The sequence below is a fragment of the Topomyia yanbarensis genome, chromosome 1 (assembly GCF_030247195.1).
Source record: "Topomyia yanbarensis strain Yona2022 chromosome 1, ASM3024719v1, whole genome shotgun sequence".
Classification (NCBI taxonomy): Eukaryota; Metazoa; Arthropoda; class Insecta; order Diptera; family Culicidae; genus Topomyia; species Topomyia yanbarensis.
This window is the reverse complement of record NC_080670.1, coordinates 135,035,733-135,047,656: the sequence shown is the minus strand read 5'-3', so window position 1 is coordinate 135,047,656 and position 11,924 is coordinate 135,035,733. Positions and strand designations below refer to the sequence as shown.

General features: G+C 35.6%; 2 protein-coding genes across 2 annotated transcripts; both read right to left on the bottom strand.

The window, feature by feature from the left end:
* Window positions 1–3,364: 3,364 nt before the first annotated feature.
* On the bottom strand, window positions 3,365–5,161 carry LOC131689762 (uncharacterized). Its single transcript, XM_058975096.1, has 5 exons — window positions 4,557–5,161; window positions 4,168–4,497; window positions 3,966–4,080; window positions 3,768–3,892; window positions 3,365–3,711 (listed from the first exon to the last, which is right to left on the bottom strand). The coding sequence occupies exons 1-5, from the start codon at window positions 4,662–4,664 to the stop codon at window positions 3,385–3,387; spliced, it is 1,005 nt and encodes a 334-aa protein (XP_058831079.1). The 5' UTR covers window positions 4,665–5,161; the 3' UTR covers window positions 3,365–3,384.
* A 5,310-nt stretch (window positions 5,162–10,471) lies between these two features.
* On the bottom strand, window positions 10,472–11,041 carry LOC131689913 (cytochrome c oxidase subunit 6A, mitochondrial). Its single transcript, XM_058975337.1, has 2 exons — window positions 10,848–11,041; window positions 10,472–10,792 (listed from the first exon to the last, which is right to left on the bottom strand). The coding sequence occupies exons 1-2, from the start codon at window positions 10,939–10,941 to the stop codon at window positions 10,557–10,559; spliced, it is 330 nt and encodes a 109-aa protein (XP_058831320.1). The 5' UTR covers window positions 10,942–11,041; the 3' UTR covers window positions 10,472–10,556.
* Between the last annotated feature and the right edge of the window lie 883 nt (window positions 11,042–11,924).

Sequence of the window (11,924 nt, the reverse complement as noted above, 5' to 3'; positions counted from 1 at the left end):
ATTATGGAATTGTTCCTCTGAATCAAAGTAACAAGAATTCTGATTGATTTCTGCCTACTTGTCATTATGATTCACCGATTCTGAGTCCGTTTGCTGGGAGTCCCAATTCCGAGAAAAGTAAACAATCTAGCTTGAAAAAAACATACGCTATATCATAATAAGAAATATACTGGATTAGTTTCATTTGGCATGAAATTAATGTAATATTTGTATGGCTTGTATCAACAGTGTATTACTTGACGAATTGGATTGTTATCGACACATTGAAAAATATTTGCGGTACTAACGTATTTTTGTGTATTAGCGTATTTTCGACGTATTGAAAAATTCTTCCAGAAGTAACGTACTTTAGTGCCTTAGTGTATTTTCGGCGTATTAAATGTATTAAGGTGTATTGAAGCATTTCTCATGTATTTTTTCAATTGGGTATTTTCAATTCACTTTGAATGGGGAGTGAATTGCCCCTCGGTTTCACCGATGGAGCTAAAAATTTGCAGAGTAGTTCTGGGAGCTAAATGGAACCCAAAAAGTTACTCGGAGCCAAATTTTATTTTTTTCATATAACCATGTCCCACTCTAAAGACTAGAATAACTAGAACTAATTAAGATTTCTGACAGCTCATTTACAACCACAGATACAAACTCAAAGTCAAAGGAAATTGGTTTGTTTTCATCAGGAAATACCTAACCTCAATCGATTTTTGCACGGCAAAAATATTTTGTTTCCATCACGAAATAATTCAGCGCCTTTTCTTTTTCAACGGGAATAGAAAGGTCAATGAGACTCAGCGATGCCACATGTTTTTGTGAAATGTCTGTATCAGAATAATTAAAATGTCTGTAAAAGTCTGTAGATGGTTCTGTAAATCTTATTTACACTAGGTTATTACTTTAAAAGTAGCTTGAAATTAGAAAACTATTGTGAAGGAATCGCTCGAATTCGGATACAATTGTTCTAGTGCAATTTTGTTAAACACTGTTACTCTTTTAAAAGTCTGTAGATTTCTGATTACGTCTGTAGGAGACCATCAAAAGTCTGTAAAATACAGACATATCTGTAAATCTGGCATCGCTGATGAGACTAGAATAGAATGTCTAGTCTCTTTAGAGCATGTTCAGGAGTGTTTCAGTTCTAGATTCATAATTTTGACAGTTCTATTCCATATTAAATTTGCAAAAGGGCGAATAAGATTTGTAAACAAACTTTTATTTTGATGGTTTCTCTTAATTTACTGTAATTTTAAAGCAGAAAACAATTGAAATTACTTCTACGAAGGGTAACAATTTACATTAACGCATATTTTTCATGAAATTCCACTCTGCAGCAGACTAATGAGCGAAACAAGTTTGTTTACAAAAAACACTTTCGCCCTTTTGACGAATTAATATTGTATTATACAAAACTAAAAAATTTAAAACTAGAACTTGCTGTCCCCAGCAGCAGTTGTAACGGATGTTCTATTCAGTTTAAAATTCATGTCTCGCCATTCCTTCGGCGTTACTGCATTTAAATTTATGTTTCCCCAGTCTATCGGGTCTAAGTGTATGTGCTGAAAACTTTGCATGTATTTAAAACACAGTTCTAAACGTGTTTTAAAATCAGCAACAAATAGAACGGAGTCGTATAACAGTTTTAAATTTTGAAACAAAACTGTTCGAAATAATAAAACAAAACGCTCTGCTGGGGATGTGAATGATTCAGTTCCAGTTCTACTTTGAAACTCCTATACAAAATAAAACGCTCCTGAACATGCCCTTAATCTATACACATTACAACTGTGTTGGTGTCCTAGACAGGGATGCCAAGTGTTTTTTTCAAAAAATCTGCAATATTTTTTGAAAAAATCTGGAATAAATTTTTTGGGTGAGCTATAAATGTTGCAATTTATTAATGAAACATATTTCTTGAGCGTTTTTTTCAAAACGTCATATCTGCAATGAGCTACTCTCTTTGTTTACTTTCTCTTTCGATTTTTACGGCGTCACTATAATACTTTTCACTTATTTTACAGTACAGATCGAAAGACGGTGGTTTTAACTAGCATATTACGCAAAGAGTTGAGGGATAAACGTTAAAGTGACCGAATTATTAACAGAAGAGACAGTAAACAAAGAGAGTAACTCATTGCAGATATGACGTTTTGAAAAAACGCTCAAGATTTGTATGTTCCTGCAATCCACGACGCTTCGACAAAATTAACGAACTTTTGGCGAAAAATTAGGGTATGGCGTGTTTCCAGCTTTTCTAAAAAGTTTTGATTTGAAAAGTTGTAGCTCAAAAGGTGGTTTAAAAATCAACCATGTATTCTTGTAACCTATTATTCAAATTGTCTGGATAAATCTGGACAAATTCCTTGAAATCTGGATCAGACAAACAAAAATCTGTATGACTGGATGACGCTTAAATATCTGGAAGAATCCAGATATATCTGGAAGGTTGGCACCCCTGGTCCTAGACGTCAAAAAAGTCTACACGCTCGTAAAAAGTTACTCAAAAATGAGTTTAATCCCACCCATTTCCAGATAAAGTGGAACAACCCTTAAATTGAGTAATTCCGGAGTTACTCAAATTTGAGTAAGCCAGCATGAACCAAAAACTGAGTAATTATTACTCGGTTTTTGAGTACAATATTATCTACACTAAACCCAAAAGTGCTTCACTAGTACTCAGATTTTGAGTTCAACATTGCTCAAATTTTGAGTTCAGTACAAATTTAACAAAACCAAAAATTAAGTAATTATTACGCAGACTTTGAGTTGAACATTACTCAAATTTTGGGTTCAGTAGAACTTCAACAAAACCAAAAATTGATCGATTTTTACTCATATTATGAGCAGAAGCTTACCCAATTTTTGAGTAGACAACAAAGCCAGTTGTAATTCCTCAGTTTTTGGGTAGAATATTACCCAATTTATGAGTGCAATATTTCATTAAAACCCAGTAAAGTTCAGCCGGAAATGAGCCGGAATTCCAGCTGTTTCCAGTCAGTATTCCGGCTCCAGTGACACAACCGATTCTAGTTAGAATAGGTTGTGTCACTGGAGCCGGAATACTGACTGGAGCCAGCCGGAATTCCGGCTCATTTCTGACTGAACTTTACTGAGAAACATCCGGATTATGACTTGCAATTCTGAATGGTTTCTGTAAGAAGAAATGCAACAACCGATTCCTATTTAAATTGGTTCATGATCGATTGTTGCATTTGAACTGGAACTAAACCGGTTTACATCCAGTGAAGAAATTGGCCGTCAAAATTTTGTTTTGGATACAACACAATGCAGTCTTTCTTTTCTTATGGAATATTTTTACAATAATAATTAAAGAAACTTCTGTTTATTAAATTTTATGGTTTTTAGTAAGTATTGTATAAAAAAGTTGTCCTTTTATTTGTTGTCAATACGTGCGCGGGAAACTTCAATAAAAGTTTGGACGAGTCTATTCACAGTTGTCCTCTGACTGTGCGGAATTATATTATATATGGCACATGCCAGAAAGTCCCAAAACATTCTAAAATTAGGTGGCACCTCCACTCCGAGAACTGCGTAGCATTTGAATAAAATTTCCACTGCATGAATAGAATTGTTAGTCTCGAATATAACTTTTTTCTCACAAATGACGGCATAATTTCCTCTTTTCATCGGGCTTGCTACGCACACCATGTGTAGTTTGGAATCAGTTGCGGGGGATGCCACGTATGTATCTAAGCACTCCTAATGATGATATAAAATCATTACATCTAACCTTATGTATATTATATTGCATTTACCCCAATCCAACGAATTAAAATTGAAGCCGAATGTTCTTCGCCTACAGTTGGACAGCCTACCAGCGTTCTTTTTTGTCCGCGAATTGGCATATGAGAAATTATTCTCAAGCATCCTCGAATGTGATCTGTGAATAGTTTTACAAATTTAAAATTTTATGACAGACCTTTGGGCTAAATTTAAAAAAAAATATATCTCACCATCTTCTACTCTAGAGAATCTGGACGGTGAATAAGATAGACACTGAGAGAAGACATCCTCGATTTTGAGACCTTCTGTTCTGTTAGGATACAATCTCTCAAACATTTGACGAATCTAGAAAAAGTGGTATGATATAAATATTCATATGTTCCGTGAATACCATAAAGTGAAATAGTAAATAATAAAAAATAAACATGTTACCACCAATCCTTCATATGAACACAGGTGTGGAAACATATCCAAGATATCATTAACGGGTTTCTTTTCTTTTAATAACAGTTTGAGGACTGGAAAGCATCGGTCCATTTCATCACAAATATGTTCTGCTACTGATGCCGATGCAAGCATTACTCGGAGCAATTGAGCCCGCTCTACAAGTTCAGTTGAAACGGACTCTTCTACAGGCATAGTTCCTCGATTATATTTATGTTTTCCTGCAGGTAGCTGTTTGATGACATTCCGGATGCGATGAAATATCATGCCAGTATGAGCACCCTTTTCCTTGCCTCCGTTGCGCCAAAAGAAAAATGACTAGCATGAAAATAATTATAATTATATTAGAGAAATTAAATAAGCATAGAATAACAAACCTCATCAGGAGCAGTTGGTGTGACTCGCGTATTACTAAGTTGTGGAAATAATTTTACGATTTGAACAGCTGCCGCATGCTGTTGATCAACAGAAGGATACCTGCGCATTTAGAGATCATTGGTTCGTTACTCCGAAAAAGACCAAAAAGATTCCGTGAAAGATTAAGTTCTAAATTTCTTAAAAAAAATCTAAATGGTAAAAGTATGAACGGTATTTGATTCGTAATTCTTTGCATGCTGGGACACATCTATTATTTTCTGAAGAAAATCGGTCAGTTTATTACTGTTTTAAAAGTCTGTAAATGTCTGGACCAGGCATACGCAGAACTTTTTTTTAATCACCGATATCATACTTTTTGATCTGCCTCTCGTTTCTTCTGCTGCAAATTTTGTGCATTGGACGTATTCGGTCTATCCACTCATTGAATATTTACTAGAAGTATATGCTAGAAAATGCATGAAAATTCTCGACAAACATATGATTACGGCCTAAAAGCCAACTGTCAAAATCCACTTTGAATGGAAATTCCGGACAAACCGTTACACGCCAATCACAGATGTTGGTAGTAAACGAAAGAGAAAAGTTTTCTCTTTCATAAACTGTTGTGAGCTGTGTTCGACTAGTAACGGTTTGTCTGGAATTTCCATTCAAAGTGGATTTTGACGGTTGGCTTTTAGGCCGTAATCATATGTTCGTCGAGAATTACAGCAAAAGAGACGGGAATGAAAGTATGCTAATTCTGCATATTTTTGTTTCTCAGTGCAGCAAATCTGTCCACAGTCTGTAAATCTGGCATCGCTGTTGCTCGATTCAACGACATTGCGGCTTAGTTAGACCCTTTGGTCGATTTACGATTGAACTGTATATGTAAACAAATAAACACGCTCGCTATAAACAGAAATTGTATACCTTTAAATTCTGTTGGTTTAAATGTTTAAGTTATTATAATTCGTCGTCGTCGGTCGTCTTTATAATTTTGTGCCGGAACATGACGAATTACGCTTTCTAAGTACCACCGTCAAAGACGCATGTACGTTCTTATGCCGAAGTTTATAAATCGAACCAGATTGAAGATGTGTAAAGAATGGTCAATATTGAAATCAGGATGCGAAGAACTGATAACTATGTGGTTTCCTCTAGCAGTTTGTACTGTGTTTCATACATTTCTTTATATTTATAATCAGAAGTGAAGTTGTTTGGCCGTGCTTCATTACTATGCATACTTCATAGTTTCATAGGCTCAATGAAGTAATAATGCATGATACTGATTGACTACGATGTTTTTTGAAATAGAAGCTTCACAACGAAAGGCATTGCTTTTCTCTGCTCATAGACAGTGTTAGGTCACCTGCATATTTGCTCGAAGGACTACTAAGGGCCGATTTCTTCATTCTCGCCTAACGTCTTAACCAGGTTTAAACGTACTGGTGAACCCGGTTTAAAATTTAAGCGAGGATAAAGAAATTGGCCGTAAGCCCTATAAATATGTATATGCATTGCGCATTTCGCCGCAAGGTTGCTCTAGCGGAGACTCGTGCGGTTCAATGTAAACAATTCATTCTATCACACTTTAAGGAGTGTTCATAGTTTGATGCACTAGTAGAGTAACAAATAAAACTTTCTACTTGCCTTTGACCGTCCATTATTTGAGTCTCCATTTGCTTGCATGCGACTCGTGTAAGATGATTTAAACCGTCCTTATCTGGTACGATCCCTTGATCCAAAATTGGATACAAAATTTTCATTCGGAATTTTGCGTCATCTTCGAATGTCGAACGGTTAATCTGAAAACGTTAAATATGTATAGTACGACAAGCGCTTACAGTAATTATAGTAGAAAGTTTACCAAATTTTGAACATTAGTGGAAGTCTCATCAATTTTATCTTTGGTCGGATTAGCTTCAGAACTATAGTTTTTTATTATGTTAAGAATTGTTAGACGGGATCCTTTTTCGATTATCCCCATTTCAACTAGGTCGGCATCGTTGAGCAGAACTAGGTTCTGATCGTTTATTTTTTGGGCTGAAAAGAGCGAATAAGTATATATAAAGGTTTAAAGTGACATCTCAAGTTGTTTGCACTACTTTCTTGATTGTTGTTTATTTTATTATAAATTTATTTCCAAGTTTATTTCCCTACTAACTACATATTTCAAACTTATATAGTAGTTTTCTTCTGAATCTCCGTATATACTCCATAAGTTGTATGTTTTTTTCGTTTGCAAGTTCTTGTGTGATATGCGAATAACTTGACTGTCAGTTTTGAGTTTGTAACTGTTGTATTGTAAACAATATTCGCATTCGAGATGCTGTATTAGGCAAACAATTTGATTATCCGATTGCAATATATCTATTATCAAACCATAGGACATTTCGTTGCATACTTGGTATTTCGCTATCAGTCCCGGCCGAAAGCTTGTGTTATTTATTTTCATATGGTTTATATATTTGATTGAATCTGGTAGATCCCGGATCAGGAGTAAATTACTTAGAGATTTTTTGTGTATGTGCTTTGACGAAACGATATCTACCGTACCAATTTCGTATGAATGGTCAAGAATAGTGGTTATCTGTGCTAGATTCAGGCGCTTAGCAAAGCTGTTTGTTAAATTGATGAAATTGTTGCATGTCTTCGCTTGGGATTTCGACTCCTTGAATTTCGCTTCGAAGCGTAAGCAACTATGATTAACAACTGGCCCATCCTGACGAATTATGTAGGGATAATGAGAGATGTGATGGAATTTATTGGTAGGGTTGATGGCAGGGATGCAGGATTTGAACAACTTGTAAAAACATTCGATTTCGTTTTCCAGATCGTTAATCTGATTCAATGTTAGCTTATTGGAGAAACTATAATAAGTTATTTTCATGAGAGCTCTAAGCAATGATGATAAATTTGAATTAAATCCGAGAATCTGGTTGAACATAAAAGGGAATGCTCGAAGGAGAAGCCAACATTGCGAAGCTGACTGAGGAATAGCATGTCCACGTGCTTTTAACTTCTCGCAAGTAAAATTAGCGGTAGGTTTATCAGCCGATTCAGTTATACCGTATTCGTAATGCTGTATAATTTGGTTGACTTGACTAATCGTTATCACTTTATGGATATTTACAGCTTCGTTCAAAACACATTTGATTACGACCATGACGACGCCTTCCAAAAGATCATGCATTGGATCAAACGTGTTATTTTCCGCTATGTTGAAATATTTAACTTCATTCAGTGCTGATTTTCGAATGATTCCGCATTGTGAAGGTGTTTTAGTTCCGCTTTGAAGAGCATTTAAATCACCTTGTATGCTTTCTTCAGTGCGATGAGGGAAGGTATCACCAATGTTTCCACAATGAAGTGCAGTACGCGTCGCATAGCACATTCTACAGAATAGACTTGATTGGGGCCCCATTAACTCGAAAATTTCATGAATTGCCAGCGTGTCCCCCAAAACATGCACTAGAACTGCCCTCATCGTAAACTTTTCACTCCCATATTGTACTACAACACCATCATCTGATTCAAGCTCACGCAAATCTTGAATCAGCGGTTTCATAACGTTATTGTAGCCATATTTTTTTACATCTCTTGAGCGAACTGTAAGCGTTAGATATATCCTGTTGGAGGATGAATTAATTGCGGGGTGGAGATTCTCAATTTTAACACTGAAATTGGTAAGTTTTTTTTTTGATTTGCGTGATCCCAAAGGGTTCAGATATTCGACATCGTCCAGATGAAGCGAGAGTCGTAATGCATCGGGAAACCGTGTCAGGAATGGGTGTGTTTTGAAACGTTGACCATCTTTGAAACCGCACAAGATATCGTCATTCACTGCTTCTTCTGCTATCATCTTGCGAGCTCCGGGATTCTTCATAACCAGTGCTAAAATGCTGGTTAGTGGAATATAGTGAGCAACGTCTTTCACTATTTGTACACTTTTTCTTTTGCCTAGTTTGGTAATCGCGGGGACAGTTTTAGTGATTCTAGTTCTTCCCAAGACTTCTTCCCTAGGGTTTGGCACAGCACAACCCGCAACTCCAGACAAATATGCTAGGTTGTCTTTTGGAGAAGCTACGTCTGCAAAAATTCCATCCAAAGATGCGTCGTTTATAAATTTCAAAGCGTCGGTATCGTTTAATGGGATCGACTTCGATTTCAAAAATTCTCTGAATAGATTCAACATGTAACACTCGTAATCTTCTATAAGATTCGAGGTAACCTGTAAGAACTTTTTGATTTTTGTCTCGGGAAGAGATACATCTTTTCGCAAATCTGTGGCGAATTTACTAATTTTCTTAGTAATTTCATCCAACGACGGCGCCGTTTTAAAGAATATAGTATTCGTTATTCTCAACAGATAATCATCATCTACGAGCATATTTTCCGGATGATTATTTTGAATTTGTTCAACAGCGTCATGGTCGTATGAAATATTTGTAGAATTTTCTGTAATTAGTGGATGAACACTCTCTATGTGCCGTTTCAAGCTCTTAAACCTCTGGTACAGTGAACCACATTCTGAACAAAGGAAAGGTTGAGCGGCTGCTTTGCTGGTGTTCAAATTGTGTACCAACCGGAAGTGTTCCTTCAATTCATCCACGTGTCCAGGAATCATCTTCCCACAATTTGGCACATGGCATGAGAAACCTGAAACCTTACACTTTTTTTCCAGTATATATATATATATATATATATATATATATATATATATATATATATATATATATATATATATATATATATATATATATATATATATATATATATATATATATATATATATATATATATATATATATATATATATATATATATATATATATATATATATATATATATATATATATATATATATATATATATATATATATATATATATATATATATATATATATATATATATATATATATATATATATATATATATATATATATATATATATATATATATATATATATATATATATATATATATAATATAATATAACGTGAATATTACCTCGCAACTTCATTGCAGTTTCAGCATCCACCTCTTCCGAAATCTTCTGCATGCTGGTTGTTCAAATCCACTCTTTCAATTAAAATGTATTTTACACACTACAACTCTAGCTTCAACTATTATAAATATTTGAACAAATTTTTATTTGTGAAAAAGTGATGAGCGATAACTAAACGAGCGTGTACCTACTAATGGAAAATGGCGGATGACGCTTGGAATTTTTAACTTGGCGAGAAACGGCTTTTCCGTTTGGTAACTCCAAAACGGTTTCTTGTGTAATACCCAAAAATAGAGTCAGAGTTACTCAGAGATATTATACATGACAACTCAATTTTTGACGTTTACGAACATCATTCAAAACTGAGTTAAAAGTACTCAGAATCTGAGTAACTTTTTACGAGCGTGTAGACTTATCCAGCTGCGTTGGTATTGCGCCGATTTGACGTTTGAATTGGGTGGAAAACAAATCGATTGCACGGCGAATTGGGAGGAAAACAAACCGCCTCTGGTCTTGAGGGGAGGGCGGTAGTATAAAAATGTAAGATATCAGTGTGATTATTTTAAACGTCAGATATCTCACTATAGTGTTTTGTTTTGGAAGGGCGATCAAAAATCCGGAAAAGCACGGACATCTAATAAGTAGATTTCCAATTCATATTAACCTTTTTATTCTAGTTTCTAAACTTCATTAAGGTTGCACAGAGAATGCGTAAAATTCGCAAACGAAAAAAGCAGTTTTTTTCCACACCGTATGTCAGATCTTCATAAAAATCAATCAGCAGTACAGTAACAACATTCTACATACGCTGATTGATTTTTATGAAGATCTGACATACGGTGTGGAAAAAAACTGCTTTTTTCGTTTGCGAATTTTACGCATTCTCTGTGCAACCTTAATTCTATACAGAAATAAACCAACGCATCTTTGTTGTATATTTTATTTTACTTTTGCACGACTAGCAAATTAAGCAAACTTGTATCGAAGTTTGCACTTGTGCCTCACGACACACTACTCTTCATAACCATCTGGCAATGGATTTACGTGAGCATTGTGAAAAAGACTTTTCTTGCCATCACCCCACGGAAAACGCTTATTACGTATACGCAAATGCTCGTACGGCACAAACTCAGCACGCGGATGGCCGTGTTCTTCCTGATGTTTCAAATATGCGTTCAGCATGCACAATCCAACAGCCGGTAGAGCGACGAAAAAAGAAAGTTTTTTCCAGACTTTATAACCACCAGCTGAAATAATAGCTTATGTAGTTACGTAATTTTTCGTTGGAAGCTCAACTCTTACCTTCATGACCAGACACCGCAGACGGACCAGTGACAGCATTACGCGCTGCAGTTTGCGAAATTCCTCGACGAAGAATCTGATTTACTAATGCCATTTCAGCATGAATATAACTTGGTAAATTTATTAACACCTACGTTTCGACCTAATCTTGTGTTAGAACAGGACTTGACCAAAGACGATGTTTTAAATATAAAGACACGCGGAGAGAAAACAGTGAATTTGGCTGCACGGTCAGGGTGACCAGATAGCATTCCGTAATATCGGTAGGGTCACTAAAAGTTTATCGGTAGTTATCGGTAGGCCGGGTTGTTGTCCCAAAAACCAAAGAGAATAGGGAAAGAGACGAATAGTGTGAAGCCAAAAATACCTTATTGAGCAGACCAATCGTGCAATGTAAATAAACATTACTCATGCCTGAGTTGGAGGAGATAAGTATTGTACTTCTATCAAAAAGAAATTTGAATTTTCATCAGAATTTAGTTCAATCGTGATTGTAAGGTGCATTCTAGAGTATATGTATGAGTAAAAATAAGCTTTAGAATTATTTCATCTCTTTGTTTCGAAATGCACATCGTTTGATAAACAAATCCATCGATCGACATACGGTTTGTTTTCAAAATATAATAGGAGTCATTTAAAGTGCTGCCTATAGAAGCGGTTGCCAAAATTCTAGTGTTGAAATCATCATAAAGGGCGTGTTGCCGTTTTGACTGATTTTCACTCTTCGTCTCTTTCCCTATTCTCTTTGCCAAAAACGTAGTATTGAACTGGAATTGTAAAATACTGACAACACAGATATCTGACCAAATCTAACCCAAAAAATGAATGTTGAGTAGGATGTGTCCAAAATCAATAAAAATCGGTAGTTTTCGGTAGGAATAACAAAATATCGGTAGTTTTGCCTTGGTCGTCTGTGAATTGGTAGGGAAGACCAAAATCGGTAGGACTACCGATAAATCGGGAGGTCTGGCCACTCTGTGCACGGTTTACCAAGTTTTTGGTCAAATAAATGCGGACAAGCATGGTCAGGCGATTTAAACAGTTCGACCAGAGACTAATTGAGACGGCGGACTCACG